At 35.5% G+C, this 26,834-nt stretch overlaps 1 protein-coding gene across 3 annotated transcripts in view; it reads right to left on the reverse strand.

Annotated features, from left to right (window-relative positions):
• The window catches only part of STAT4 (signal transducer and activator of transcription 4), a 92,458-nt gene that overhangs the window by 21,458 nt on the left and 44,166 nt on the right, over window positions 1-26,834 (reverse strand). For all 3 annotated transcript variants that reach the window (XM_059928384.1, XM_059928382.1, XM_059928383.1), the window contains exons 4-14: window positions 17,190-17,288; window positions 14,242-14,334; window positions 13,237-13,315; window positions 10,252-10,337; window positions 8,601-8,752; window positions 6,808-6,966; window positions 5,911-6,003; window positions 3,052-3,111; window positions 2,733-2,750; window positions 2,553-2,646; window positions 717-761 (exon numbers count right to left, since the gene is read on the reverse strand). In XM_059928384.1, coding sequence (XP_059784367.1) covers window positions 717-761; window positions 2,553-2,646; window positions 2,733-2,750; window positions 3,052-3,111; window positions 5,911-6,003; window positions 6,808-6,966; window positions 8,601-8,752; window positions 10,252-10,337; window positions 13,237-13,315; window positions 14,242-14,334; window positions 17,190-17,288 — 978 coding nt within the window. The remainder of the gene's footprint in view (window positions 1-716; window positions 762-2,552; window positions 2,647-2,732; window positions 2,751-3,051; window positions 3,112-5,910; window positions 6,004-6,807; window positions 6,967-8,600; window positions 8,753-10,251; window positions 10,338-13,236; window positions 13,316-14,241; window positions 14,335-17,189; window positions 17,289-26,834) is intronic.

Genomic DNA, 26,834 nt, shown 5'->3' on the forward strand with positions numbered 1-26,834 from the left:
AAACATATGCCTTAGTTATCTAGGTCAACTAAATAGCTGATTCCCAAATCCGCTTCCAATCCAGGATTTGACCACTCTATTATTTATTGACTCAAACTAGAACACTTGGGCTGCACCAGTTTGTTCTTTTAATCGATTCATCCAGTGAAATGCCAGCTTTAATATAAGAGCAAGGTAATTGATACCATAAAGTAATAGAACTGTTTTTCACTTCTGATTTTCACATACTGTGTCATGATGTTCAAGACTTACCTCTTATCTTGGAAAATGAGTGATTTTAAGATATTTTATAATAATGGACTGACTAAAGAAATTATAGCAATATAATGCAACCACTTTAAATCATGTTCTCCAAGAGTATTTAAGTTTATGGAAAGCTGTTCATCTCACATTGCTATGTGATAAAAAAAGCAGGTTATGAAACAATGTGTATATATACTTTCAAAGTATAAAAGTCTAGATAAAAGATAAAAGTCTAGAATGATGTGAACCAAAATATTAATAGTCATTTTCTTAGGAGGGTGTTATATGCATTTTCTATTTTAGTAACAAAATTTCTTATACTGTCTGCAATTTATTGAGCTTTACATGTATAATTAGAGAAACATAAATTTGACTTTATATAAAAATATAAAGGGCAGTTTAAGAGCTTTGTAAAAATAAGCTATTATAGGATTATTTCCTAGAAAGATTCTTTTGGAGAAAATATTTCCTACCTCATTTCCTTTGTTTCCAGCACTAGACTTCATTTCCTTTGGTTGCTTTGTAAAAGAAAACAACAGTGTTTAGATGGAGAAGCATTATCAGCTAAATATCAAGTTGGGGTTTTCTTGGCCCATAATTTTGACTTCTAGAACAGTAACTGAGATGTTTTCTAACTCACTGAAACCTGATGTGACATAGCTGCCCGGATTCAACAGAAAGGAGCTTCCTGTTTCATCTCAAGGTATGCCACTTTAGAAACTTTGGTTGAGATAAGGGAGCAAGCTGGCATAAGACTGTGTTTTTCAGTCACATTTTGGAAAGAGGACATCATGCTGGGATGTTTTAGAGTCTATTCAGCACTCCTTTGTACCTGACAAGTATCATCTGAGCTCAGCTGTGATGATTCTCAAAGCCTACAAAATCAAGTCTAACACACAGGCCTGGGGAAATAGACAATGGGGCAGCGTGCCACATGGCACAGTGAGCTACTAAATGCCATGAGAGCAGGAGACACAAAACTGTTCATGACACAGATTACTTAATGGGAAAAAAAAAAGGACAGAAAACAAATTACTGTGTACAATCTGATCCCACTTAACAAAAAGAATATCTATATATGAATGAAAATGTAAAAATAAGTATGTAATGTCAAGGTGTTGGGATCATAGGTGGTTTTTAATTTTTTCTCTGATTTTCTATATTTACTTTTGTATTAAAAAGTGATTAAAGTATTATGTAAAAGATAATATACGTGAAAATGCTTAGCAACTCGAAAAGCACCATGAAAACTAAGGTTTTGTTATTTTATGTATTATCTCTGCTGGAATAGAGACCCATCACTTTTTGGTTTGTTCCTTGTCCTTCCTTTTCCAAGTGACTCTTTTGGGAGACAGAAGGGCCTCTTACCGCTTCACTTATTAGCAAACATTGGCCATTATTGAAAGTTCCTTGAAAATAGGAATTGAACTTAAGCAAAAAGAGTTCTAGTTATAAGGATGTATATGTCATCACTCCTCATTACATTTTATTGATTTAGCAGTGTCATATAGAGGGATTCAGTTACAAAGAAATGTACTCTTCAGTACTGAAGACCAAACAAAAACAAAATAAAAAATGAAAACCAGCATAAATTTATGTATGCAGATATCTTTCTGTTACCATAAATTTTATCTTTTAGGAAGTAGACCTTTAGAGACTGCTTCAGTGGTGCCCCAACATTCAGGTGAGGTACCTCCCAAATGCTGATAAACCAGATGAGCAACATTTTTGGCAAGACAAGCAGCAGGGTCTTTGGGAATCTAAGAACTATGCAAAGAATTAGAAAGAAAGCAGGAAGAGAACTCTAGGTTAAGAGGAAGTGGTAGAAGCAAGAAGTAACAGGATGAGGCTGGGTCAGAAGCTTTCTAGAAATGCCAAGGCAAACTGTGCAACTCACACCCAGAAACATCATATTTCCTCAGGCTAATCCTCCTAAAATGAAAGAGCCTTTAGCCAGACATGTCATTACTGGTATCATTTGGGAGATTTAAAAAATGAAACCAGGAATGCCTATCAACTGTAAGACAGATTATCTCTGTAATTATTACCAAAATATTTTAACTAATTAAGACATACACTTAGGTACAACATCACCATTGTTAAGAACTCACACCTTCAGAGTTAAGGTTCAGTGTTCTTTTTACCAGTTAAAATTCTTCAATGATGGCATGTTTTATTTCTCAGTATGGCCCTTAATTCGCATAAGAAACACTAAAGAACAAAACACATTAAATTATAAGGCCTATTAGCTTAAATGTGTCTAATTTGGAGGGGGAAAAAAGCTTGTGTAATTTTACTGCCAGACTCACCAAATGCCGAAATTCTACAGAGAGACTCCCACTGGAAGATTCTTCAATGGACATGGCTTTGACGTGAGTTCCACAAAGCACAAATCTTCGATTGCTAGAGAGAAAATCTTGGCTATTTACATGGTCTCAGGTAAAATATATTTATGAGAACAGCCAAAAATTCTAAAGTAAATGTCTTACCTTAGAGTTGAAACATTCCTGTAAAACCAAGAAGATTCTTTAAAATGAGTTATTTAATAGATCTAATAACAATTTTTCTATGACACTTTAGAGGATAGTATATAAAATTTCATTTCAAGTCTTTATAGTAAAATTTTTAAAGTAAGTCTTCCTCGGAGTTCTGTTAAACGTTTGAACTTCAAAGTCAAATATTTGAAGTACATTGATATGTAATGTTAGAGAAGTAAATTTAAAAGTTTTAAATTATTCTATAAAATAAGGACAGTTCTTTTTTAAAAGTCTTACATTTTCATGCTTCAAAATGAGATTAGAAACTTACTTGTCAATTGATGCTTTCACCTTTACCTGATAGTTTAGTTCTGGTAATTTTATCAGTAGTCTGGAAAGACACATAAAGAATTAAAGATAAAAATTTTAATGGCTAAAGCCTTTTTATTTTTAAAGATTTAAATATATTTACAGCAAATACATATAAATCAAACTCACATTATTTCCAGTCATATGTTAGTGTGTTTTTAAAATGTCCAATTCCTCTTTACTTTGCCATGTTACTAATATTGACATAAGCCACTTAATATAATACATACTTGGAAAGTGTTTCCATATTGCTTCAGTTGATGTGTGTTGGATAACACATTGGCTAGGTCAGAAAAATAGCTATATATTTTGCCTAAAGCCCAAATTTGGGTTAAATGTATAAAAAAAAAATTTTGCAAGTCTATTAATGTGGCTCCATTTTATTCTCATATTATAAAAAAATTGTAAGCTTAGTAAGACTAAATGTTTTGATAACGGTCTTATGGTAAAATACTGAGAAAGAGTAGGACTCTGGTAGAATAAGGAAAATTCCACTTCAAATGCATTTGCAGTCTTTAAAGATACTATATTTAAGTAACAGCAAAAATGTTCATAACTAAAAAAGACCTAACTTCAAACAAACAAATGATCAAAGGTCAGAATAACAATTCCTTTAATTCCTTCTTGTTCAGCCCTCCTTCACTCCTTAGCTTTTCCCAACTCTTCCGAGCTGTACCCTCTGACATACCCTCTCTTCAGGTTCAGTTCAATTTCAGAGACGTTCATTCAGTCAGTCACTCACTCATTCATTTATGCACTCATCCCAAACCTTGTTCATTCACTCAGCATGTATTGAACTCCTCATATAGACCAGTACAGCCCCAGGCACTGGGAAACTGGCATAGTGAAGATTAGGGAAGGAGCAGAGTAGACATGGCTATACATCAAAGGAAGAAGTCTAGCCAAAGAGCTGGAATATAGAGAATGGTAATAAGCAACTGAATGGCATTAGAGAAATACAATCATAGATAACAGACAGCCCAAACAAAACAAAAATAATGTAGCAAAGTTTCCTTAAAAATCCTGCCAGGATTGGTTTCAGGGCTTGGGATATAATAATTGTACAGCTGTTGGTAGTGAGGGGTGAGGAGGTCATATGAAGTAAGACAAGATGTTTTTCCCCTCTGCATTCCTCTCTATCCTATTTCAGGAAGGATCTCATTCACTGTAGGATGCTGATGACAAAAGAGAGTCCCATGTCACCCCCTTCCTTTGAAACAGGAGGATGGAATGCTATGGTAGAGAGGGGTTTTAGGGAAAATCTTGAATACTAAGTAAAGAATCATCTATCAAGACAGTGGAGAACAGTGTACAGAGAAGAAGGATGGGGACCGAACAGTTAGATGGAAGAGGAAGGCAGAACACCTAAGCCAGGGACTAATGGTCTATGCCTCTGGCAATCAGTTCAAACACCACGCCATTCAGGGACCTCTTCCACTCAGAATCCTTTGCTGAGCAGTCCCTACTCATCTTCCCCTTCGTCCCACAGAACATCTTAGACTGAACATATCATCTATGGGGGTGTCTCAAGGAAAAGTAGCATATATACCACCCTTCTATCCTATTTCCTTTTAGTGTTACAATTTTCTGGGCTATATAGAGATGTGGGGATGAGGAAGGAACACCTTCTGAAAATCATAAAATTTTAAAAAGGAACCTGGTCTCTGCCTTTTGTTTTTGTTTCTTAAAGTCTTGGTGCAAATTCACACAAAGGAAATGATTAAGAATTTCAAGAAGGGTCTCTGAAATGCAAACGAAAGACAAATGCCTTCCTTTTAAAAATGAAGTTCCTAGGTGATAGATGTCAACTAAACTTATTGTAGTAATCATTTTGCAACTTATGTATGTCAAGTCATTATGCTTAAACTTATACAGTGTTGTATGTCAATTATATCTCGATAAAATGAAACTACACTAAACTTAAAATGGAGTTCCAATAGTGATCTGTGATCAGGGATGCCATCATGGGATCCTAAATCACCATCTATCATGGCATCACCACCTCTAGTACTAGTCTGGAATTTCAGCTTTCCAGAGGTGACCTAGCGATTAGAAATGCAAAGCTTTGGGACTCAGAGATTGAGGCATGATGAAAATCTTTGAAAGTCTGAAGCCAAACTCATTATTTTAAGAGTGTCATTAGGGAAAGCTGTATGCTTTAGTTTGCTCATGCAAATGAAAAGGATCAGATACACAGATAAAGCGGCAACAACATAATCATTTCTCTTTAAATCAGGTACATAATAAGGATGTACTGAAAATCGTGGTGTTGAGATTTTTCATGGACAATCCAATAAGCTAGTTGCTGGGTGATCACAGGTGAAGAATGTTCCACTATATTTCCTGGATAGGATATTCAAACCCTTCCTTAATCTGTCTCCAATCTATCTACTCAATTCTCTCTCTCCCTGCTCCCCATGCTTACAAAACAGACCCAGGAAGTCATTATTTCTATAGTCTCACTCTCCCACACCCCTGCTCTTCCCTCAAGGTCCTTCCTCAGTGACCACAAGGCATTCTCCAGGCTCCCCAGTTTTCTCTCAAGCCAGCCTTTTGAGCAATTAATCCCATGTTGTCCGATATTGTGATTTCATACTTTCACGCTAATAATTCTCATGTCCTCATCTTCATTGTTCTACTCTTTACAAGCAGGGCTCTCACCTTAACATTTCTGTGGGTATTTACCATAGCTGAGTGCTGGGCATGCAGGAGGTGCTCAGTAAAGAATAGTTGAATGAAAGGCACAATGAGAGAAACTAGCCTTAATCACACAGTGGCTATGGCATCATAAATACGAAATGAGAGAATGCGTTCTGCCTACCTTAGCTTTACAGTAAACTGAATGAGAGTTTTGAGTACCATCGGCCTCTGAGGGTGGGTTGGCATGCATGGCTGTCGTTCAACCACAAACGAGCTGCGTTCAAAGGAAATAAAGCACGTCATTTGAAAACACTGGAAACACTGACAGGCTGAAAACCACAGAGTAACAGGATGCTGTCCTCTTATAAAATCCAAACTTTCTACACTTAGAAGACATTCAAACCCTTGTTAAGCTCAAATCTTTCCAAGACTTCTCATAAATAAATACCAGGAGATGGGAAATACCTAAAGATTGTCCCTAAGTAACAACAGTAAAGAATTCTTAATTGTTATAATTGGGTCAAGAATAAAAGCCCCAGTCTATTTTTATCATACTAAACATCAAGTAGAAAGTTAATTTCATGCCATTTTTGAGCTAGACATTAGGATTTCTGGTACATACTAGTATTTTTTTTTTCCTTTACATGAGCTTATACACATAAACATGTTCTTCACCCTTCATTTCTTGGATATGTACTTGAGAAGAAATCCTTGAAATCGTCTCTTCTAAAAGATGAAAAATGAACTTTGGGTGGGTGATGTGGTGGCTCATGAGAAACCGAGTTAGGTGGTGGGAGAAGTGTTGATGAATAAATAGTGAAGAGTAGAAATGTTTCTGGAACTGCCTGGAGCTTTATTCACTGCACCCTGAGGCTCACTGTTTAACACTTCCCTCCCACTCCTTCACCTGAACACCAAAAGCCCAGCCAGGGTGTCCTCCCAACTCCACAGGACTGAGGCTCCCAGGAGGCATTTAAATGGATAACATTTGACTTACTCCTTTTTTTTTTTTAAATTGAAGTATAGTTGATGTACAATGTTGTTTTGGTTTCAGGTGTATAGCAAAGTGTTGACTTACTTCTTAAAAAGGGTGTAGATCAAGAAGGTGACTCTTTCTAGCAGATGTGCTCTTTGCAGTGGGATGGGATCCCCTTCATATGTCATTTTGGTAGATTGCTCCTCTAATTTCTCCAACTGCCTTCTGAGTTGGAACAGACTTTCTGCCAACAGTGTAAAGCTATCCAACAGCAAATGAAAAACGCAGATAGTTTTCCACTTAACAATCCACCATTTTAACTATTAACCATATTTAGCAAATATTACTAAATAATTATTAAATTAATTAAATTAGTCACTTAATTACATTAAAGGTTAGTGACAGTTTTTATTTTAATGTTTATTTTCCTAACCCAGCTTTTTGCTAAAATGCATGATAGATGTTAACTGTTTTCAATGTTTTAAAATTTTTACCTTCAGTTATAGACAAGAAATCGTTCAGGAAATTTTGTCAACATCTGGAACCAAATCCCTTTTAATTATCCTTTTTAAAAAGTCTGTTAAACACATATATTTTAAAAATATTGCACTCACTAAAGGGCAAAGAGAGCAAATTTAAAACTAAAAATACATGATATGAAGAATGTTATGTGTAAGAATACTGAAGAAAAAAACAGTATGACCCCCCCGCCCCCCATATATATTTTTTACAGGTCCTAAGTATTAGCCAAAAAATTATCAGTGGATCTTCCTGGAGAAAGGTATCTGCTTAGAGTTTTACCTTGGATCTTACCTTAGAAACAGAGGTGGCAGCTTGGGCTGGAAGTCTGGGAAAGAGGGAGATTGAAAGGCACACAGAAGGGGCCTCCAACTAAGAGGAGGCAGAAGTCTCATGAGACTTGCTAAGTCCATGTGCCCTGACAGCAGCTCTTTCTTCTGAAAGTTTATTCCCCACATAACAATGTAGAAAGAACTGCGAACCCCCTACTGAATTTGGTATGAGCACCATTATCTGCTATGCTCCCTTTGTTGTTTATCTTGTTTTCACAACAACAGAGCACAGTGAGGTTAGAGAATCAAAGTATCTCCCCAAGGAAAATCAATAAATTTAAAAAAGAGCCCAGTTACTTTTCTTGAGAAGCAGGCCTGGCGGTGCAGACCTTTCAGTGCAAGTGTGCCCAGGTACTGTGCTTTTTCATTGTATTGGATTGTACCCTTGGGAAGCAATTTTCGATTTCAACTGAAAATTTTCCTTCTTTTTCATTATATTTTCTAATTGTTCTTTCACTCACATAGTTTTCTTTCACACTGATGAAGGGGAAAACCAAAAAACATTTTTTTTAATACAAAGGATAATAGCTGTACATAATTGCATGTATGCATGTGTACACAGGCAGGGGATGCCATGTTGTATTAGCCATTTGAGATTTTTTCATTTAAACGCAAAAATAAATCACTTTGTTGAAAACACAGAACTAATGTTTAACTCTGACACCTTAAGATACACATTTTAAGAATGAGATATAGTATTTGAAGCCAGTGCTTCTCACGCCCTTCAAGAAAGTGTATTTATTGCTGATTTGAAAAAGTTCATTTGAGTCTTTTAAGATTGATATATTAGATGAGAAAATAAGCAATTCTTATGCATTCTATAGATTTCTATAGATGCTTTATTTTTCTCCCCAAAGGAATGGAAATTAAGAACACTCAGACAATTACATCCATTTGTTTTCAACGGTAGAGTTCCAGCTGCTAATAAGCCATCAATAAGCTGAATGAATTGACATTTGGGTCTAAGCCTGCATTCTCTGGCTAAGCGACACTGTTGTGTACTTCCTGTGGTTTTCACTAGAAACTCAATTCAGTTCGTTTTACCAGTTTTGGAGCTGGTCGAGCCCGTTGTGGAGTGGACCTCCGATGCAGGCGACTTGCTGCCTCCTCTTCCAGTCTTGCAGCTCCTCCACCAGGGTGCTGTTCATTAACAAGTCCGTCTCATTCACTATTTGTGTCATCTTACTGAGGGCTTCCTGAAGACAAAGTGACTACTGAGAAGAGTCTTATGACACACAACCAAAGCTACTCATAATTTAACCTATAAAATAATTTGTCTGACCTGAGAGATAAAGCCTTGGTTAAAATTTTGACCAAATATTTTACCAAATACTACCTTCTATCTGCCATAGCACTGCCTTTTCAAATAATTATTGCAATTCAATAATGTCATGAGAAAGAAGCACGACCACAGTTAACATTCTCATAATAGCACATAATATTCTCATAATATCATTTACTATAAGTAGGTTGAATTTGTAACTCCTGTGACAATATTGAATCCCGTAGTCATAAAAGCCATATATCTGCTTCTTAAAAAGCCATTTATAAATTGAATTTATATTCTTATAAATATGTTTATGCATTTATTTTTAAATGTACTGACTAGAATTTAAGCCATTCTGTGTTAGTTTTTAGTACCACTTTATCTGGGTTTGGGGAAGCATAGTGGGAAAATATAACTTTCAAAGGCCTAGAGATTAGAAGATGTGAATTTCTACCCTGGCTTTGCCACAGCTATGTGAATTTGGACAAGCCATTTAACTTTGTTGGGACTTGATCTTCTCATCTATACAGTCAGGTGAATGGACTGAATTATTTCTAAGATTCCTCCTCTCCTTAAAATCTTATTTAAAGTAGAATAAGATGGCATGCGTAAAATGTATAGCATAGATTTATTATGCATAAAAGCATTAAGTTTATCTTGGGTTAAATATTTACATGTTTAAAATCTGATATATAACTGTTTAAGTTTATAATTAATTTAGGGTGAAAATAAATTTTACATTTATTTGTGCTTACACAAATTCCTGCACAAAAAGATGAAGCCAAACTTTTAGAAATAAACTATTGATTTCAGTGACTGGTTAAATTTCAATTGCATCTATTTTCAAGGAGAGGTAGAATTGAGAGATATTTCTCCTCTTTTAAAATATTTTATTGAGCCAGAAAATTTTCTTCCTCTCCTGGGGAAGAGGTTAGATTGAACATGTTCAGGTCTCAATGGACTCTCCTGAAATCTACAAAATTATTTAGCGCAATGTCATTTTTCAGAATAGAAACTGGGACACTTATTTCTGCAACAAAGTTTTAGTAGTTGTCAAGTAATATTTTAATTATACATGTGCAGTAGAACCCATTCCAGCATATTAAGTATAGCAACTAAAACAGTCATGTCTGAAATAGTGGCAAATAAAAACTGGGTAAAATGTTCACCTTGAAATTAATGGTAGCTACAGTACATGTACCACATAAGCAGGATAAATAGACTCTAGGAGGGTTCTGCTTTGTAAACTTAGGTGAAGAAGCATGGCAAACAGTATGATACTCTTCCTAGAAACACTGCCTTTTATTCATTCAGCATAAATGGAACTGATAAAATCAAAGAGCTTAATTTCAGAGCTTAATCTAGTAGGACTAGATGTAGAAAAAGAAGAAAAATAGGCAAAAGACCAAATTAAAGTTCTTCACTAGCCTTTCTTTTGAAGTCCAGGCTGTTCAGCATTTCCTGCAGAGTCAAAACTTCCTGATTCATTAGGGCGCTGTTCTTGTCACCCTGATCTGTGAAGGAAAAGAGATCAGATTTAGAGTCCTCTCCAAGGCGAAGCTCTCTGTCCTGAAAGCCAAAGCCAGCTGTAACCTGCCATCCTAAGATCCCATGATGCAAGAGCCTAAATGGGGCCATTAGTGATGAGTTTAGAAGTAAATCCCTGGCTGCCAGGAAGGATTACATCCAAGCATGCCAGAGATGAGCTCTCAATCTTACAGACCTTGAGAGAACACCATTCTTCACACAATGGTCCTTTTGGGGGCAGGGAGAGAGGAGATATACATGTTTTTATAACGGATTCTTTTCTTTTAAAACTTTATTTATTTATTTATTTATTTATTATATTTATTTTTGACTGTGTTGGGTCTTCGTTTCTGTGCGAGGGCTCTCTCTAGTTGCGGCAAGCGGGGGCCACTCTTCATCGCGGTGCGCGGGCCTCTCACTATCGCGGCCTCTCTTGTTGCGGAGCACAGGCTCCAGACGCGCAGGCTCAGTAGTTGTGGCTCACGGGCTTAGTTGCTCCGCGGCATGTGGGATCTTCCCAGACCTGGGCTCGAACCTGTGTCCCCCGCATTGGCAGGCAGACTCCCAACCACTGCGCCACCAGGGAAGCCCCTATAACGGATTCTTTATTAGATCATCGCTACATTAATAATGACCTTGGTTGGTTGGGATGTGTAAGAAAGAAAAGGGGCCCTTCTCTGTGCCTATGATTAAATCATATTTGACCCCTCCTGATGCCTTTACTCAATCTCCTGGAAGAGTTGCCGTTTTATAGTACATAGTCTCATTAACTAATAAAGACTAAATCCTTTGCTTTCTCTTTTTCTTTGCAAAACAGGCTAGCCTCACAGTAAAACCAGAAGAAGTGGGAAAGAGTTGCAAATTAAGAAAAATCTCTGACTGAACAAAACCCAAAATGATTTATCCCCTTAAATGACAGATGTACAATAAACATCGTATTATTTAATTTGAACTTTATTAGTATATAGTAAGTGACTGCTTATACCAACCGCTCATCTCTATAATAAATGAAGTTTTGGAATGCTGATCTGAATTGTGTTATTGTGAAAAGAGGCCCCTGAACAACACTGTGGCAAAGTCCTCGACAAAATAGCACTGATCTCCAAGAAGTCATTTCTGGTTGTATTAATTCACAAATTCACGAACTCCTAGATCCCATATGTAGCAAAATCCTGCTGATATGGCATTTTATCATTTCAAAACTTCATTAGCTAATACTTTCCAGTCTTCACCAGCAAAGATATAACTTGTTTCCCATGTATCTTTCATTTCCCTTAAAACATTTCCTTTCACTTATAATCAACAAAATATTTGCTGATTTAGTAATAATCATTTGTATTCTTCATAATGCTTATGAAGCACTGTAAGATACTAAAGTAACTCTAATTGTAATATATTAAGTTCAAAATAACTTTACTGTTTTAATGTAAACAGTATATTTTAATGTATATTCTATTTCATAAAATTCATAGTTCACATGTGAAATTTAGGCTGAGGCTGCTTTCAATGAATTGTAATGCTTGATTAAATGTGCAGTTGTTCTAAACCTTTTAAGAATCATGGACCCCTTTGATAAGCTGATGAAACCTGTGTTTGTGTCATTTCTTCCAAAGGAAAAAACATTGTACATACAATTATGAACATATTTAATAACATTTCATGGGAGTCAAGACATCCTGAAGGTGCCAGAAGAACATGTCACATCTCACCTATGCCAGGAAAAACTAATATCCTCTCTTTTAAATCTTAGATGGAAAGTTAATAAAGAATTTGATCACAATCATCCATAGTACTTCCTTCCAGATAAATTTTAAGCTAACGTTTCAGTAGTTAAGGATGATTCTGTAAATCATCTGTAAAAAGAATTTATATCTAATGTGTTTTTCAAAATTATTTTAGAATTACAAAAAAGTTACAAAAATAGTACAGAGTTCCCATATATCCTTCATCCAGCTTCTTCTAATGTCTTAGATAAGCATAGTACAATGTTCAAAGCCAGAAGATTAACACTGGTACAATCCTATTAACTAATCTAGAACTAATGAGAATTTCTCCAATTGTCCCACTAAATGCAACACACTTTAAATGTTATTACTTGTAAATCGTAGATTTTATAAATTTTATCATTCTTTCCTTACATTTCTTAAAAAACATCTAATTGTAAACAACCTCAATATTTAACCACAATGAAATAGTCAAATAAATTTCAGTGTCCTTACATTTTGGTATTTATACAATTATTGAAATTACGTTTTGAAGATTTTTTTATATGAGGAAATACATAAAATAAAACTTTAGCTTAAAATGCTATACAAAAAACTATGTACAAGATGATTTCAATTTTTCATAAATAAATAGATATGTATATTTGAACGTGTAGGAAAAAGGCTGGAAGAAAATATACTAACATTTTGACAGTGTTTATAACTAGATAGCAGAATTTTGTGTGGTTTTTAATTTTGTAATACTTTTTTCTACTTTCTAAATTTCCTACAGTGAGTCACATTTCTACTTTTACTTTTTAAACATTATATTAAATAACTCACCTAGAGATAATATTAGTAATTTCCTGATCATATTAGACAATTATTATTACTTTTCTTAGTTGTGATAATGATATTTTGATTCTATAGGAGAACGTTCTTACTTTTTGGAGATGCATCCTGAAATAGGGGTGATTTCTCATGAGCTTTATAATTTACTTTGAATCATGGGTAAAATGATATATTTATATGGAGAGAAAAGGAGGAAGCAAAATAAATTAACTTCTCCTGCACCCTTTCTTCAAAAAAAGGGATCAATTTATCCATTCTGCAGGAAAGAAGAAACCCTAGTCACATTGCCTTTATGTCCCTATGTGGAATTATAGACAAAACAAAAACTTACCCATTGTCTGAATTGTTTTATACCTGTAGTCAAATTCATCTTGCAGATCTTCTAAATATTTGGTGTCTTGTTCTGTCATCTTTTTACAAAGAAAACATACTCTGTTGTTACAATTAAGCACGTCAATACAACAACATCATCCATCATCAGTATTTCAAAATACACTGTTTGGTGCTTGCAATCCCCAGTAATATCCCAGACTAGCTATACAGAATCTACATTTCTAAAGAGCTAATGCCCATGAATGTTGAATAGCGCTAGAAGAACCAGACTGAAGTTGCTCTTCCATTTTCTCTTCCTGAGTGTTTGCAAATTTCAGCATCTTGCCTCTCATTTCTCAGTTAATTCCAAATGATGCAACTAATATTTTTCTTATCTGAGAGTATGGATACTTTTTTCATTTTAGCTCCATACAACTCTGTATTAATGTACCAACTATCTTTTTGCTTAAAATCTCCATTCTCAAACGATATAGTGTATGACAACTGAGTCTAAATTGTTTTCCTCTCTACCTCTCAGAAAAAACATATCTGTGGCTCCTCTGTGCCTCCTGTTCATTTCTGTCTTTGAGATTTTTACTTTTACTCTTCTCCAAACCTGGTGATGTTTTTCTGCTCAGATATAACGGTGTCCAGATCTGAGCTAAAGGCTTTTCATCTAATATTATCTCACGTCATCCTCACAACAATCCTGTTACAGTGGTTAGCCTCACTTTTACAGATGAAGAAGCAGAGGTTTAGAGGTGTGAAGCAGCTTACTCGCCTAAGGTCACATGGCTTCTCACTGATGGAGTCTGGTGCGGAAACCCTAATCTCCAGTAAATTGAAGTTAAAAGCTTCCCACAAAGAAATTTTTTCTAATATGAACATAGTGTGTGAGAGAGATTTATCTTATAAAAAATTACCCTATGATTTCTGTACGCACTAACTTTGGGCACATAAGAGAGAGATGCATAGTATGGTGACAACAGCTAGACTTTCCCAGTGTCTGTAAGAGATCACTCACCTGCACACTATTTTTAATGGCAGCCACTTTGTGCTCCACATTCCTCTGTCGTTCTGAAACTGAAGAACTTTGTAAGGATTTCTCCAGAGGTCCCTGGAAAAACAATGTCTTGAAATTTCAATGATGTTGATGAAACAGGTTTATGAAGAATGTAGTGTATGTAATATACTTTGAACTGAGGTATGGATGAGTATGATATGAAATACTCTACAGCCATTAAAAACCATGCTGTAGAAAAATATTTAATGACATACAAGTAGTGTTAAATTGTTAAGAAATAGAGCAAATTATAAGACACCATATGTTTGTGATCTCTGTTGCTTGTATATGTATGTATATATATTTATACTTATTTATTTATTTATTTATAAAAATCTGGATATATATATAGACATGTAAACTCAAGTACATGTGACTGGAAGAACACACATACCAAAATATTATCATGTGCTATCTTTGAGCAGTAAAATTACAGATGATTTTATGGTTAAATTTTTTTCCCCCTTATTTTCTATAACAGATCCATATTGCTTTTGAAATTCTATAAAATGAATACATGTAATTTAAAAATTAGTATAGTGAAACTACATTAAATTGGACTTAAATTCAGCATTAGGGATGTTGAATCTGCCAGGATGAGATTTATTTTTACATTGGAACAAAGGGAGTTTGCTAAAGAATATGTAAAAATGTTAGGCTGGTTAAATAGAAAGGCTAACCAGCTACTCCAAGCCCCATTTCTTTCTTTTTTTTCTTTTTTTTCATATTAAGTATGATTTTATAACTTTATTTTTCATTCTGTAACACACTGTAAACAGCTTTCTGTGTGATTAAATATATATGAAAATCATGATTTTTAACAGCTGTACTCATTATGTTTGAAGCTGTAAGGTCAGTGGAATGTTGTGAAATGTTTCTGTTGGCTGTACAGAAGGACAACATTGTTTCCTTCTTTTCAAAGAACTCTTTAATAGTGATGTGTTCATCTGAGGAGCCTAAATTCCTTTTCTAAATTCTAAGAGTAGCTTTCTCTTTGATTTATTCTCATGTGTGACATTCTGCACATCCCTCCCACCACCTGAGTTCAGGTTTCCTGGTCTCCAGCCCCATCCTTCTCCTTCGCCCTTTACCAAAATTCAAAGGCAAGTCTGGAGATGTCAAGGCTCTCCCATTTTGCTCACCACCAACTACAGTAAAGTCCAAACTCTGGTGCTAACCACTTTGGGCTCCAAATGTGATCTAGATTCATTTATGCTTTACTTTCCCTAGTGGGGGAGAAGCCTCTATGTCCCAGGCAGGTAAATGAAGAAGCAACCATTTCTCTTCCCCCTTATTCTCCTCATTTCACTCAAAGGAAAGGACAGTTTATAGCAGGGGTCCCCAACCCCAGGGCCACAGACCACTACCGGTCTGTGCCGTTAGGAACTGCAAGCCCCATTTCTTGGCCACTCTAATAATCTGGCATTGAGTACGTTCCTTAGATATAATGTTTACGTAGCTATCTGGAGTTGAGAGTTACAATGTCAGTAAACCCTTCACCTTACACTTGGATGGGGACGTATGGTTAGAAAGGATGATGACTTGACTAATATCTATAACAAATCAGTGGCAGAACCTCAAGTGGAACCCAGGTCTTTGACTGTCAATCAAGTGTTTTTTCAACTACATCACATTCTTCAGATGGGTAAAGCCTTTGTAAAATTCACTCTCATTTTGGCCCCCATTATTTGTGTGTGTGTGTGTGTGTGTGTGTATCTCCATATTTTGTCTACTGGTTTGAAATTTACAAACAAGTGTTTCTTTTGTGGTATTATGTAGCACTAGCAGATTATTTGTGGAATGATTTTGATGAACATCTATTCAAATAAATGTTTCTAATTTGGCTGATACCTGACATTTGAAGAGAACAACAACAACACACACACACACACACACAGAGAAAATGACTAGAGATAAGAGGGCTACAAAAAAAGACAGCTCAGAATATATATGAGAATATCATATATTAGTAACAGCATCTCAATTTTCACCCAAAAAGCACTGAATCAAACTACATTTACTTTAGAAACTCACTAACTTTAGATTTTAAATTAAATAAAGGTGATACCATTCTTCTTTATCATCTAAAAAATAAGAGTACGTTGTTAAAGCTTCATACTTCTCTAAAAACAACCATAACCTGACAGCAACTAAATCTGAGAATTTTTAATAGTTGAAAAAAGATACTTTTCTTGGATCTTCAAAAATAAATACACTAGTGTGATTTACTAACTTATGGAGTGTGACATGTGGAAAGCTGATTATTCACATGCTCTTTCGTTTTTCAAAAGGATTAACTGAAAAAGTATTCCCAAGTACTTCATATTCCTCTACTTATCTTTGACGGGGGCTCTGAGTTCATTCAGCATAGTGGGATAAAATATAATCTAAAATATTATTGGCAGGGCAAAGCACACTGAAACAATAAACAAGCAAATATTTATGGAGTTTCTGTAAGACAAAATTCCTGCTCGTGGAGTAGTTTGGACTTGTGGGGTAGGAAATTGGGAACTACTGAAGGGTCTGAGCAAGATCAATCCCTGAGGATAAACATGCTGAGAGAAACAGACCCTAAATGGTAGTTAGGAATTCAGCCAGGAGGTGGTTACTCTATTCCTCAACTGATATAGTAAGACCATGGACCAGAGTGTGAGCAGTGGAAACAGAAAAGGATGTATAGATAGGATTCCAGAAACAAACTCTGGAAAGACTTGGTAGTTATCTCAATAAGGAGGCAGAGAAAAGGAACTATTCAAAGATAATCCCAAGACCTTGATTCCAAGTGAGTGGAAGGATGATGGGACCATTAACATAGGTAGAAGAAGATGGCTGGAAAGAAGACAAGAATTTCTGTTTCAGAAAAATTGACTTCCAGGTGATAACAAGATTACAATGGAAGAAAATGTTACCTGAACAGGCATGTTGGCTGCAGCCAATATTCTCCTCTCTTCCCTTAAACAATTTGAAATAACCACAGACACGTGCATCGGATTTCCATGAAATTTTCCCTGAAAAAAAGTGAACAAAAACAACACAAAATCTTAAATATATACATCACTATTTGCAAATCAAAACTAATCTCCAAATAAATATGTGAAATTATTTGGGATTTGTTTCAACAACCTATTCTATTATAAAGCCACAGAAACTAATATTGTGAATGTAGACGCCTATGCAGCATATTGCTCTGTCTCTAAAAGTTATTTTTAATAATTAAAAATAGTTCTTCAGCACCTCTGTAGGAAAGGCCCTGAACACACACTCAGGAGGATCAGTTTACTTTGGGCTTAGGATAAGTTTTACAAGAGTTACTTCTTTGTAAATTGTTATGAACTAGGGTGGTCCCAGCTGTTCATTTGTTAACTCTGTACTACACGGTGTGCTTAACGCATTTCTTTTGGTCCCTGTTTGGTGCTCTTCATGCCAATTAGCTCACAATTATATGGGTATGCTAGAGAGAAACTCTATCACACATTTTAGCAACAACATTTTTATGACATCTAAGCATATACATTTTTTATTACCAATGCTAATGGTTCAGATATTGTAAACTGGCAGCCTGTGGGTCTAATTCAGCCATAAGGTATGTTGTGTAAGTTGAAATACTGTAATCCCTTCAGGGGAACATGTACTACCCATAGTTACCATAGTATCCACCACTGAGTGACCTAGGCACTCATTTACTTTACCTGCCAGGCACCTGTAGGTTTTCTTGGTTTACAGGATTAATTTGAACAACACCATCATTTTAGTCAGTAGTGTTAAACTTCTTTGTTACTAGACCCTTCCATGGCAGGATTAACAGGAAACACAATAAATGTAGACAAATGCATTTATTTAGTTTCCCTCTGCCCTCCTGTCTGAAGGAGGTGCTAATTATCCATGAAATGGCCAAAAGGGCAATAGCAGAAAAGATAAAAGTGGAAAATTAATAATCAAAAGTAGATTATACAGACTAGTAAACCAAAGGGTCTTTCTTGGAAAGAAATGAGGTTATTGGTTGTAAACATTTTTAAGGCCTTGACCATTGCCACAATTTTATTAGATGATGCATTCTAATTAGCATTTCTATTTGTAAAACTAGGGTAAACACCAAGTATCTGGTTTCCTGCTTTTCCATATTCTATAGCTTTTAAAACGGTTTTCCCCTTTAAATGAGAACACTCCAAAAGAAAAAAACAAAAATAAATTGACAGAAACTCTTAAGGTAAAGAAATTAAAATTATCCAATTCATTAAGCAGGGATAGCAAATTTCTGATTCCTGCATGCTGACAATTTCAGATTCTCCCTAGTTTGAATTTGTTCTTGTTTTTAAATTTTCCCATTGATTTGTTTTCCCATATACCTTCCATTTAACTCACCAAGAAAAGCTATGTTTGCTCATTTTGCCTTTATTTTAAAAATATTCCACTGATGAAAATAAAGGGTTTCTCCCAGGACTAATTTGGAGACTGTTATTTATGTAACGTTGAAAGCTTTTCCTATCCAAGATCAGGAGTTCCTCTAAGATCCCAAGAATCACCACTATTTGTCTTTGTTTTTCTCACTGTTACAGGAGTTCTTCATTGTTGATTATCCAGATACTATCTTTCAGCATTTCTCAGCTCCTTTGTCTATACTTTTTCATTTTTCTTTCCTGCTTGAACTTCTTTTACCTTCCCTTTCAGATTTGGTTTCCCCCTTGTCTTGTGAGGTTAAATTATTCATTTTTTCTCCTTTCTTAAGAGTAAAGAATCACTATTTTTATCCAGGCTATTTTTTCACTTTCCTTTTGCATTTTTCCTAACTTAGCTCTCACTTAAATGTATGAGACGAAAACATCTTATGGAAAATTGACCGCTATAGATTCAAAAACCAAAGTAGCACTTTATCTAATGATCAGGTTTTTAAAATTTTTTTTTTATTGAAGTATAGTTGATTTACAATGTTGTGTTAGTTTCAGGTGTACAGCAAAGTGATTCAGCCATATATGTATAATTCTTTTCCATTATAGGTTATTACAAAATATTGAATATAGTTCCCTGTACTATACAGTAGGTCTTTGTTGTTTATCTGTTTTATAGATAGTAGTGTGTATCTGTTAATCCCAGACTTCTAGTTTATCCCACCCCCCTCCACTTTCCCTTTTGTTAACCATAAGTTTGTTTTCTATGTCTGTGAGTCTCAAATTAGCATTTTAAATTTTTGTATCAAAGATGTAGTTATGTTCACCTTTCAGTAGTTACCATGTATATGGACCATGGACACCCCCCACCCCCCAAAAAAAGCAACAACAGAAAAACAGGAACAAAAAAACAAAAGAAAACCCACCCCTAAGTGTGTGTTGGTGGGACGAAGGACGGAAGGGAAATTGCCCTTTTTCTAGCGTGTGTCTGTCTCTCTTACGTGTAGGTGCTGCAAATATCTTCTACTCTGTGGCTCTCCTTTCACTATCTCTTAGTGTCAATAAATAGAAGTTTTTAATTTTAAAGAAGTCAAATTTATTAACTCTTCTGTTTATGGTTAGTGCTTTTTATGACTTAACAAATATTTCCCTAATCTACAGCCATGGAGGTTTATTCCTATATAAATATATCTTAAGCCTTTAGAATTTTGCCCTTAATTGTAATTCACTTGGAGCTTGTTAATAATGAGAGGTCCCTTTCACTTTTTTCTATATGAATATCAGTTCCAACAATATTTATTGAACATTCTGTTCTTTTACCACTGCTCTGCTGGGCCAACTGTCATAAATCAAGTGCCCATATATGGATGGGTTTGCTTCTGACTCCATCCCATCTTATGGGTCTACCTGCTTTATCAACAGACTGTCTTAATTACTAGAGTTGTATAATAAGTTTTTTGACGTCAAGTAGAATAGCTTTTCTTTGCATTTTTCGCATAAATTTTAGAATCACCTTGTCAAGCTACAAACACACATACACACACACACAAGTTGAGAATTTGAATGGCACTAAATCTTTAGATACTTGGCATCTTTGTGTTCTAACCTATTTATTTAAGTCTTCTTTAATGTCTCTCTATTAAGCAATTATAATTTTGCACAGAGATCTTATACATTTTTTGTTAGGTTTATTTCTATGTAGCTGGTATTTTTCATAATGGATAGTATCTTTCTTTCCTAATTGTTTTCACTGGTATGTAGAAATATATTTGACTTTTATATATTGACTTTAAATCCAGCAACTTTGCTAAATTCTTAATAATTCTAATAATGTACTTGTAATATCTATTACCAAGTCTAAACATTCATCTGTAGATTCTTTTGGATTTTCTGCAAATACAAATCATATCTTGTATGAGTATTGATAACATTTTTTCCCCTTTTCATTTATCTAATATCAATCAGAACTTCACCTTCATACTATGATTTATTTAGAAATGTATTGGTTAATTTCCAAAGATAGGGATTTTCTATTATCCTTTTTATTGATTGTTATAGATTTTAAGATTCTGATCAGAATAGATGTTCTGAATGACTTCAGTCACTTAAAATTTATTGAAACTTGCTTTGTGGCCCAGCATATGGACTTTTTGTAAATATTCCATGTGAGCTTGTAAAAAATGTGAATTCTGCAGTTGTTGGGTGAAAATGTCTTATACAAGTTTATTAACCCAACTTTGTTAATTGTTTTGTTCAAATTTCTGCATCCTTGCTGATTTTTTTGCCTCATTAATTTTATCAAATATTGGAAGAGGCATGTTAAAATCTAGTTTGTGAATTTTTCTTCTTGTGGTTCTTTCAGACACATTCAGACTTGTTATGTATTACTAGTGAGTCAAATCTTTCATTACTATGAACCGACCTTTATTGTTAAGAATGCTTTTTGCCTTGAAACAAAAATATAAACTATGACATAATACTTATTATCACTTATTTTTATTTTATCCTATTGAAAGAATTCTTGATTTATTTAAACATAGATATAGATATTTAATACCACATAGTCACATTGTACCTATGTAAAAGGGTAAATATACATGAAATAAATTGGTTATGTATTCATAAAACTTCTTTGCATATTTACAATTCAACTTTTCTGAATCTCTTTTCAAATTAGATTCATTGGCATTCATGTTTTTTCCCATAAAATAATGTCCTCTGGGCCATCAAGAAAGTCAGTGATGCAGCATTTCTTTAAAATGTGCACCACTATTATCTACATTCTGTGAGTTTTGATGCTGGCACTTCCTTGATCTTACCAGAAGTTTTCAACAGAAAGTTTTCAGACAAGAACCAGGACTCACTCACATTCCTTCTGCAAATGGTCCTGAAATGATTTGATGACTGAAGCATTGAGGGGTTGCAGTGGCCTAGTTATGCCATCATGATTCACAACCATTGTACTTTTACATGAAATTATTAGGCAACTGTTCAGATACATGTCCATAAATTCACTGAGAACTAGACTATATAGCAGGTTCCTAGATGTCTGTTCCAGAAGATGTCTAACCAATCCTCTATCAGCTCAACCGCCACCTGTACTCTTTTGGTTCACTCCTAATAACATCTTTGAAGAAGTTCCTATTCGTAGACATTGTTTACAGTTTAAATTAAATATGGTGGTACCTTCAGCAGTTGGCAGTTAGGCATAAGATTACAGTGATACACTGCTTTTCATAATCCAAACTCGTACTCTTGATCCTTTTTAAAGATCCTTTTGGGGAACCCTCTTACACTTTTGGTGGGAATATAAATTGGTATAGCCACTATGGATAACAGTATGGAGGTTACGGTTAGGATTAGGCTAAAAAACCCTAAAAAACCTTAAAAAACTAAAAATAGAGCTATCATACGACCCAGCAATCCCACTCCTAGGCATATATCCGGAGAAAACCATAATTTGAAAGGATGCATGCACCCTAATGTTCATTGCAGCGCTATTTACAATAGCCAGGACATGGAAGCAACCTAAATGTCCATCAGTATAGGAATGGATAAAGAAGATGTGGTGCATATATACAATGGAATATTACTCAGCCATAAAAAGGAACGAAATAGTGGCATTGGCAGAGATGTGGATAGACCTAGAGACTGTCATACAGAGTGAAATAAGTCAGAAACAGAAAAGTAAGTATTGTATAATATTGCTTATATGTAGAATCTAGAAAAACGTTACAAATGACCTTATTTGCAAAGCAGAAATAGAGTCACAGATGTAGAGAACAAACTTATGGTTACCAAGGGGGGAAGGGGAGGGTGGGACGAAGTAGGAGATTGGGATTGACATATATACACTACTATGTATAAAATAGATAACTAATGAGAACCTATTATAGCACCGGGAACTCTACTTAATGATCTGTGGTGACCTAAATGGGAAGGACATCTAAAAAAGAGTGGATATATGTATACGTATAACTGATTTGCTTTGCTGTACAGCAGAAACTAACACAACATTGTAAAGCAACTATACTCCAATTAAAAAAATAATAAAATTAAAAAAAAAATCCTTTTGCATTGACAGTGTAATTTTGTCTTGTCAAAGAAAACTACCCCCAATTCCCAGCATTACTTACTTGATTAAACACATATTTTAATTTTTCCTCAATGGCATCATGCTGGAAGTTAAGTGCATTCTGTTCAAAATCAGCAGGAAGTTTCTGATAAATGGATATTGTACATCTTAATGATAATCCTGTGCAATGCATGATTCATTTACTCCAGCCTGCTATTGTGCTGAGATTTTATTCATCTATTGTGAGGAATTTGCCGATTTCTCTTGTCACTGTTGCTTTCTGTATGATAGGCAATCCTTTTGCATGAGTCTCAGTAATAAAATATAATACAGCTTCTACTAGTGGACATCTTCCTTCCTTTCTTACATCCTGCAAAGCACTTTATTGTTGCTTTCTAAGAAAATGTGGAATTTAGGACCATCCATCTAGTGACTATTAACTTGCTTAACAAATATCAAATTATGCCCTGCTGATTTGTTCCTGTCCCATTCTGCATACATGAAAACTATTTGTTTCAATCCTAAATCACGGTATTATACTGACGACACTTAAACAGCAATTAAATTCAATGTGTTGTACCAACTGTGCACATAATTCAACTGAAGTGACAACAACATGAATAGCTGTGACCCAATTTTACATCACAGGAAATGGCAATGCCATTGTGATTGCTACCTGACAATAGCAATTAAGAAATGCTATTGAATATAAGATACATTTTGATTTCAGAGATGTTAAAATGCAGAAAAAAGGTGTCTTGGAATCAACAAATGTTTTATTTTATGATTTTTGCTGCTTTATGCTAAATTCCTTGGCTTTCCTTCAAATTCTACTACCTTCCATCTAATTTCTAAATTTGACTTGTCACTAAAGAATGACTAGTTCATCTACTCTTTTTCCCCCAGGTGGTCCAAGGACTACCAGAGTCAGAGGTAAAGAAAGTGATAAGGCTGCTCAAAATAACCTCCTCCATTCAGGGGGCACGAAATTTGAGATTTCACAACTAGACTTTCACTCTTTTGAGTTTCTTCCCCCAGGATCCCCTTTAGAATGCAAAGATATGAGGGAGAGTTAACACTACATTTAATTAATTTCCTCTGCATTGTGAAGGATTTATCAGATGTGCTCTCTGGCTGCAGTGACCTGGAACCTGCAGATTGAGAGTAATGGGTCCCAGGGCAAATAAAAGAAGTTTCAGGAGAGCCTTGAAAGAGGAAGGCAACAGTAACCAAAGGGGAAGTAGGATTCTGAAGAAACATGTAACCAACAAATGTCTGAGCCTAGATGTCTCCAGAAGTTAACCCTGAGACAAAGATTCCAGTGCAAGAAATATAATGGGGAGTTTATCCCAAAAAACACAGTTATGGGGGCGGGTAAGTGAGAGGAGAAAGAGAAGGCATCCAGTAAAGGGTGTGTTATCCAGCCATTGGCTAAGATTGGCTGGGAACCCTGGGAATAGGGTAGAACGTGTGCCTTAGAGTTATCTACCCAAGGCCTTTGGGAACTGGAGTATTTTTACATCAGCTTTTGTCATTATTAGCCCTAAAGCAAAAAGACACAGATGCTGGCATTTTAAAGTCCACCCGATGGAACTAAAATGATAAGGTCCAAGGGGATATGGGCCGGGCAGCCCCTGCCTCCGCTATTCCAGCTCTCCTCCTAACCTCAATTTGAGAAATTTTTGACATCTCATTTTTTTAAACTACCTGCAACCATACTACACTCGAATGTTGATATTTCTTCTTTTATGGTACCTCTGAGATATGAAGCAGTTGTCTCCAATTACAGAGTAAAATGTTTCCATGCACGTTTTTATTGGCAATCTGCAATCTACTGCACACTTCTGGCTGCCAGCTCACTCTCTCCCCTTTTATCATCCCGAATACTGCTGTTAAATCATGTTTATCCTTGCTCCTTACCAGTGTCAAACACACTGGCCATGACAACACGCTCTCAGCTTCAGCCTCTTATTGTTTCCTTCTCTTTGTTCTGAGCACACGATTTTTCTTAATGGCTTCTTCCTAAGATTTCCTCACTAGAATCATAAGGATATGTCTACGGTGAAAAAAAAACTACTAAATTGAAGAAGAGCTAATCCAGTTGTCTTAAGGCTGATTTAGATGTAGAATGGTCAGTCTAATAGATTTAAAAAGCAATTTTCTTTCATGCTAATTAAAATAACAATAAGGTACCACTCCACATCTATTAGGTTAAAATTCAAAACGCTGGCCTCACCAAATGCTGGTGAGCATATGGTGCAACAGGAACTATTAAATGGTACAGCCACTTTGGAAGACAGTTTGGCAGTTTCTCACAAAGCTAAAAATACTCTTATCATACAAACCAGCAATCATGCTCCTAGGTATTTACCCAAATGAATTAAAAGCTTATGTTCACATAAAAATCAGCATACAAATATTTATAGCAACCTTATTCATAATCATCAAAACTTGGAAGCAACCAAGATGTCCTTGAATGGGTGAATGGATAAGCAAACTGCGTAGATTTCTATGACGGAGTATTATTCAGTGATAGAAAAGAAATGAGCTGTCAAGCTACACAAAGACATGGAGGAAACTTGAAAACATATTGCTACGGGAATACTGTAAGGCAAAACTATGGAGATAGTAAAAAGATCAGTGGCTGCCAGAGGTTTGAGGGGAGGGATGGAGGGCTGAATAGGTGGAGCACAGGGGATTTTCAGGGCAGTGAAACTATTCTGTATGCTACTGTGATGGTGGATACATGACATTAGGCATTTGTTAGAACTCAAAGAACTGTGTAACACAAAGAATGAACCCTAATGCAAACTATGAACTTTATCTAATAAAAATGTATTATTGGTTCATCAATTATAACAAATGTACAACACTAATAATTCAAGATGTTAATAATAGGGGATCTCTGCCAGGGGTGTGGGGGAGAGGCTAAGGGAGTATATGGGAACTCTCCGTACTTTCCACTCAATTATTCTGTAAACTGAGACAGCTCTGAAGAAAAAAAAAATTAAGCCTATTTTTAAATATTGTCATTCTGAAGTCATAGTTCTCACATATCTTTGTGCTGTTCCTTTTGCCAGGAATGAACAAATTCAAATGACTAGAGTTGCCTGCCTCTCTTGTTCAGTTAGTTTTAAATTCTCTCATCACCACAAAGATTTTCTTGATAAAAGAGAAGTGAGGTAGGGGCTTCCCTGGTGGCACAGTGGTTGAGAATCTGCCTGCTAATGCAGGGGACACGGGTTCGAGCCCTGGTCTGGGAAGATCCCACATGCAGCGGAGCGACTAGGCCCGTGAGCCACAACTACTGAGCCTGCGCGTCTGGAGCCTGTGCTCCGCAACAAGAGAGGCCGCGATAGTGAGAGGCCCGCGCACCGCGATGAAGAGTAGCCCCCGCTTGCCGCAACTAGAGAAAGCCCTCGCACAGAAATGAAGACCCAACACAGCCATAAATAAAGAAAGAAAGAAAGAAAGAAAGAAAGAGAAGTGAGGTATAGATTCTCCATGGATACAAATAATTAATGCCCCATTTCTATTTATGCTAATAATAATACATCCATTTAAAAACAAACTAAAAATTAACTGCAGGTATAAATAGTTTGTCTTAGTCTATTTTTTAAATTAAAAGAAAATACTTCTTAAAGGCATCAAGTATGTTTTTTATAAATTTGGAGTCTATTTCCGGCAGCATGTTCTATGTCTGTGAAGGCTTAACTCATCCTAGACAATTGCTCTGTGAAGCAGCTGGAGCATTCTCTATATAAAGTCAGGGGAACCTGCATTTGTGGCTGTTACTAGCTGTGTGACCTTAGGCAAGTCACTGCTTAACCTTCATTACTCTAGTTGCCCCTTAGTCAGTTGAGATAATAATACTTATCATTCATCATAGAGTCACTGTGAGGAGCATGCCAGACAATTGAGAAAGAGCTTTGTAACTTGTAAAGCGCTCTAAAAATAGAAGGAGTTTTCTATGTTGCCTCTTCAGGGTGTTAGGAGAGTTTAAAGCTCATAAATGGTAAATCAGTAAAAACAAGATAAAAATCTTATTAGTTTCACAGAAAGGAAGAAAACTGATTAAGAAGCCAGTGAACACC

The sequence above is a fragment of the Balaenoptera ricei genome, chromosome 7 (assembly GCF_028023285.1).
Source record: "Balaenoptera ricei isolate mBalRic1 chromosome 7, mBalRic1.hap2, whole genome shotgun sequence".
Lineage (NCBI taxonomy): Eukaryota > Metazoa > Chordata > Mammalia > Artiodactyla > Balaenopteridae > Balaenoptera > Balaenoptera ricei.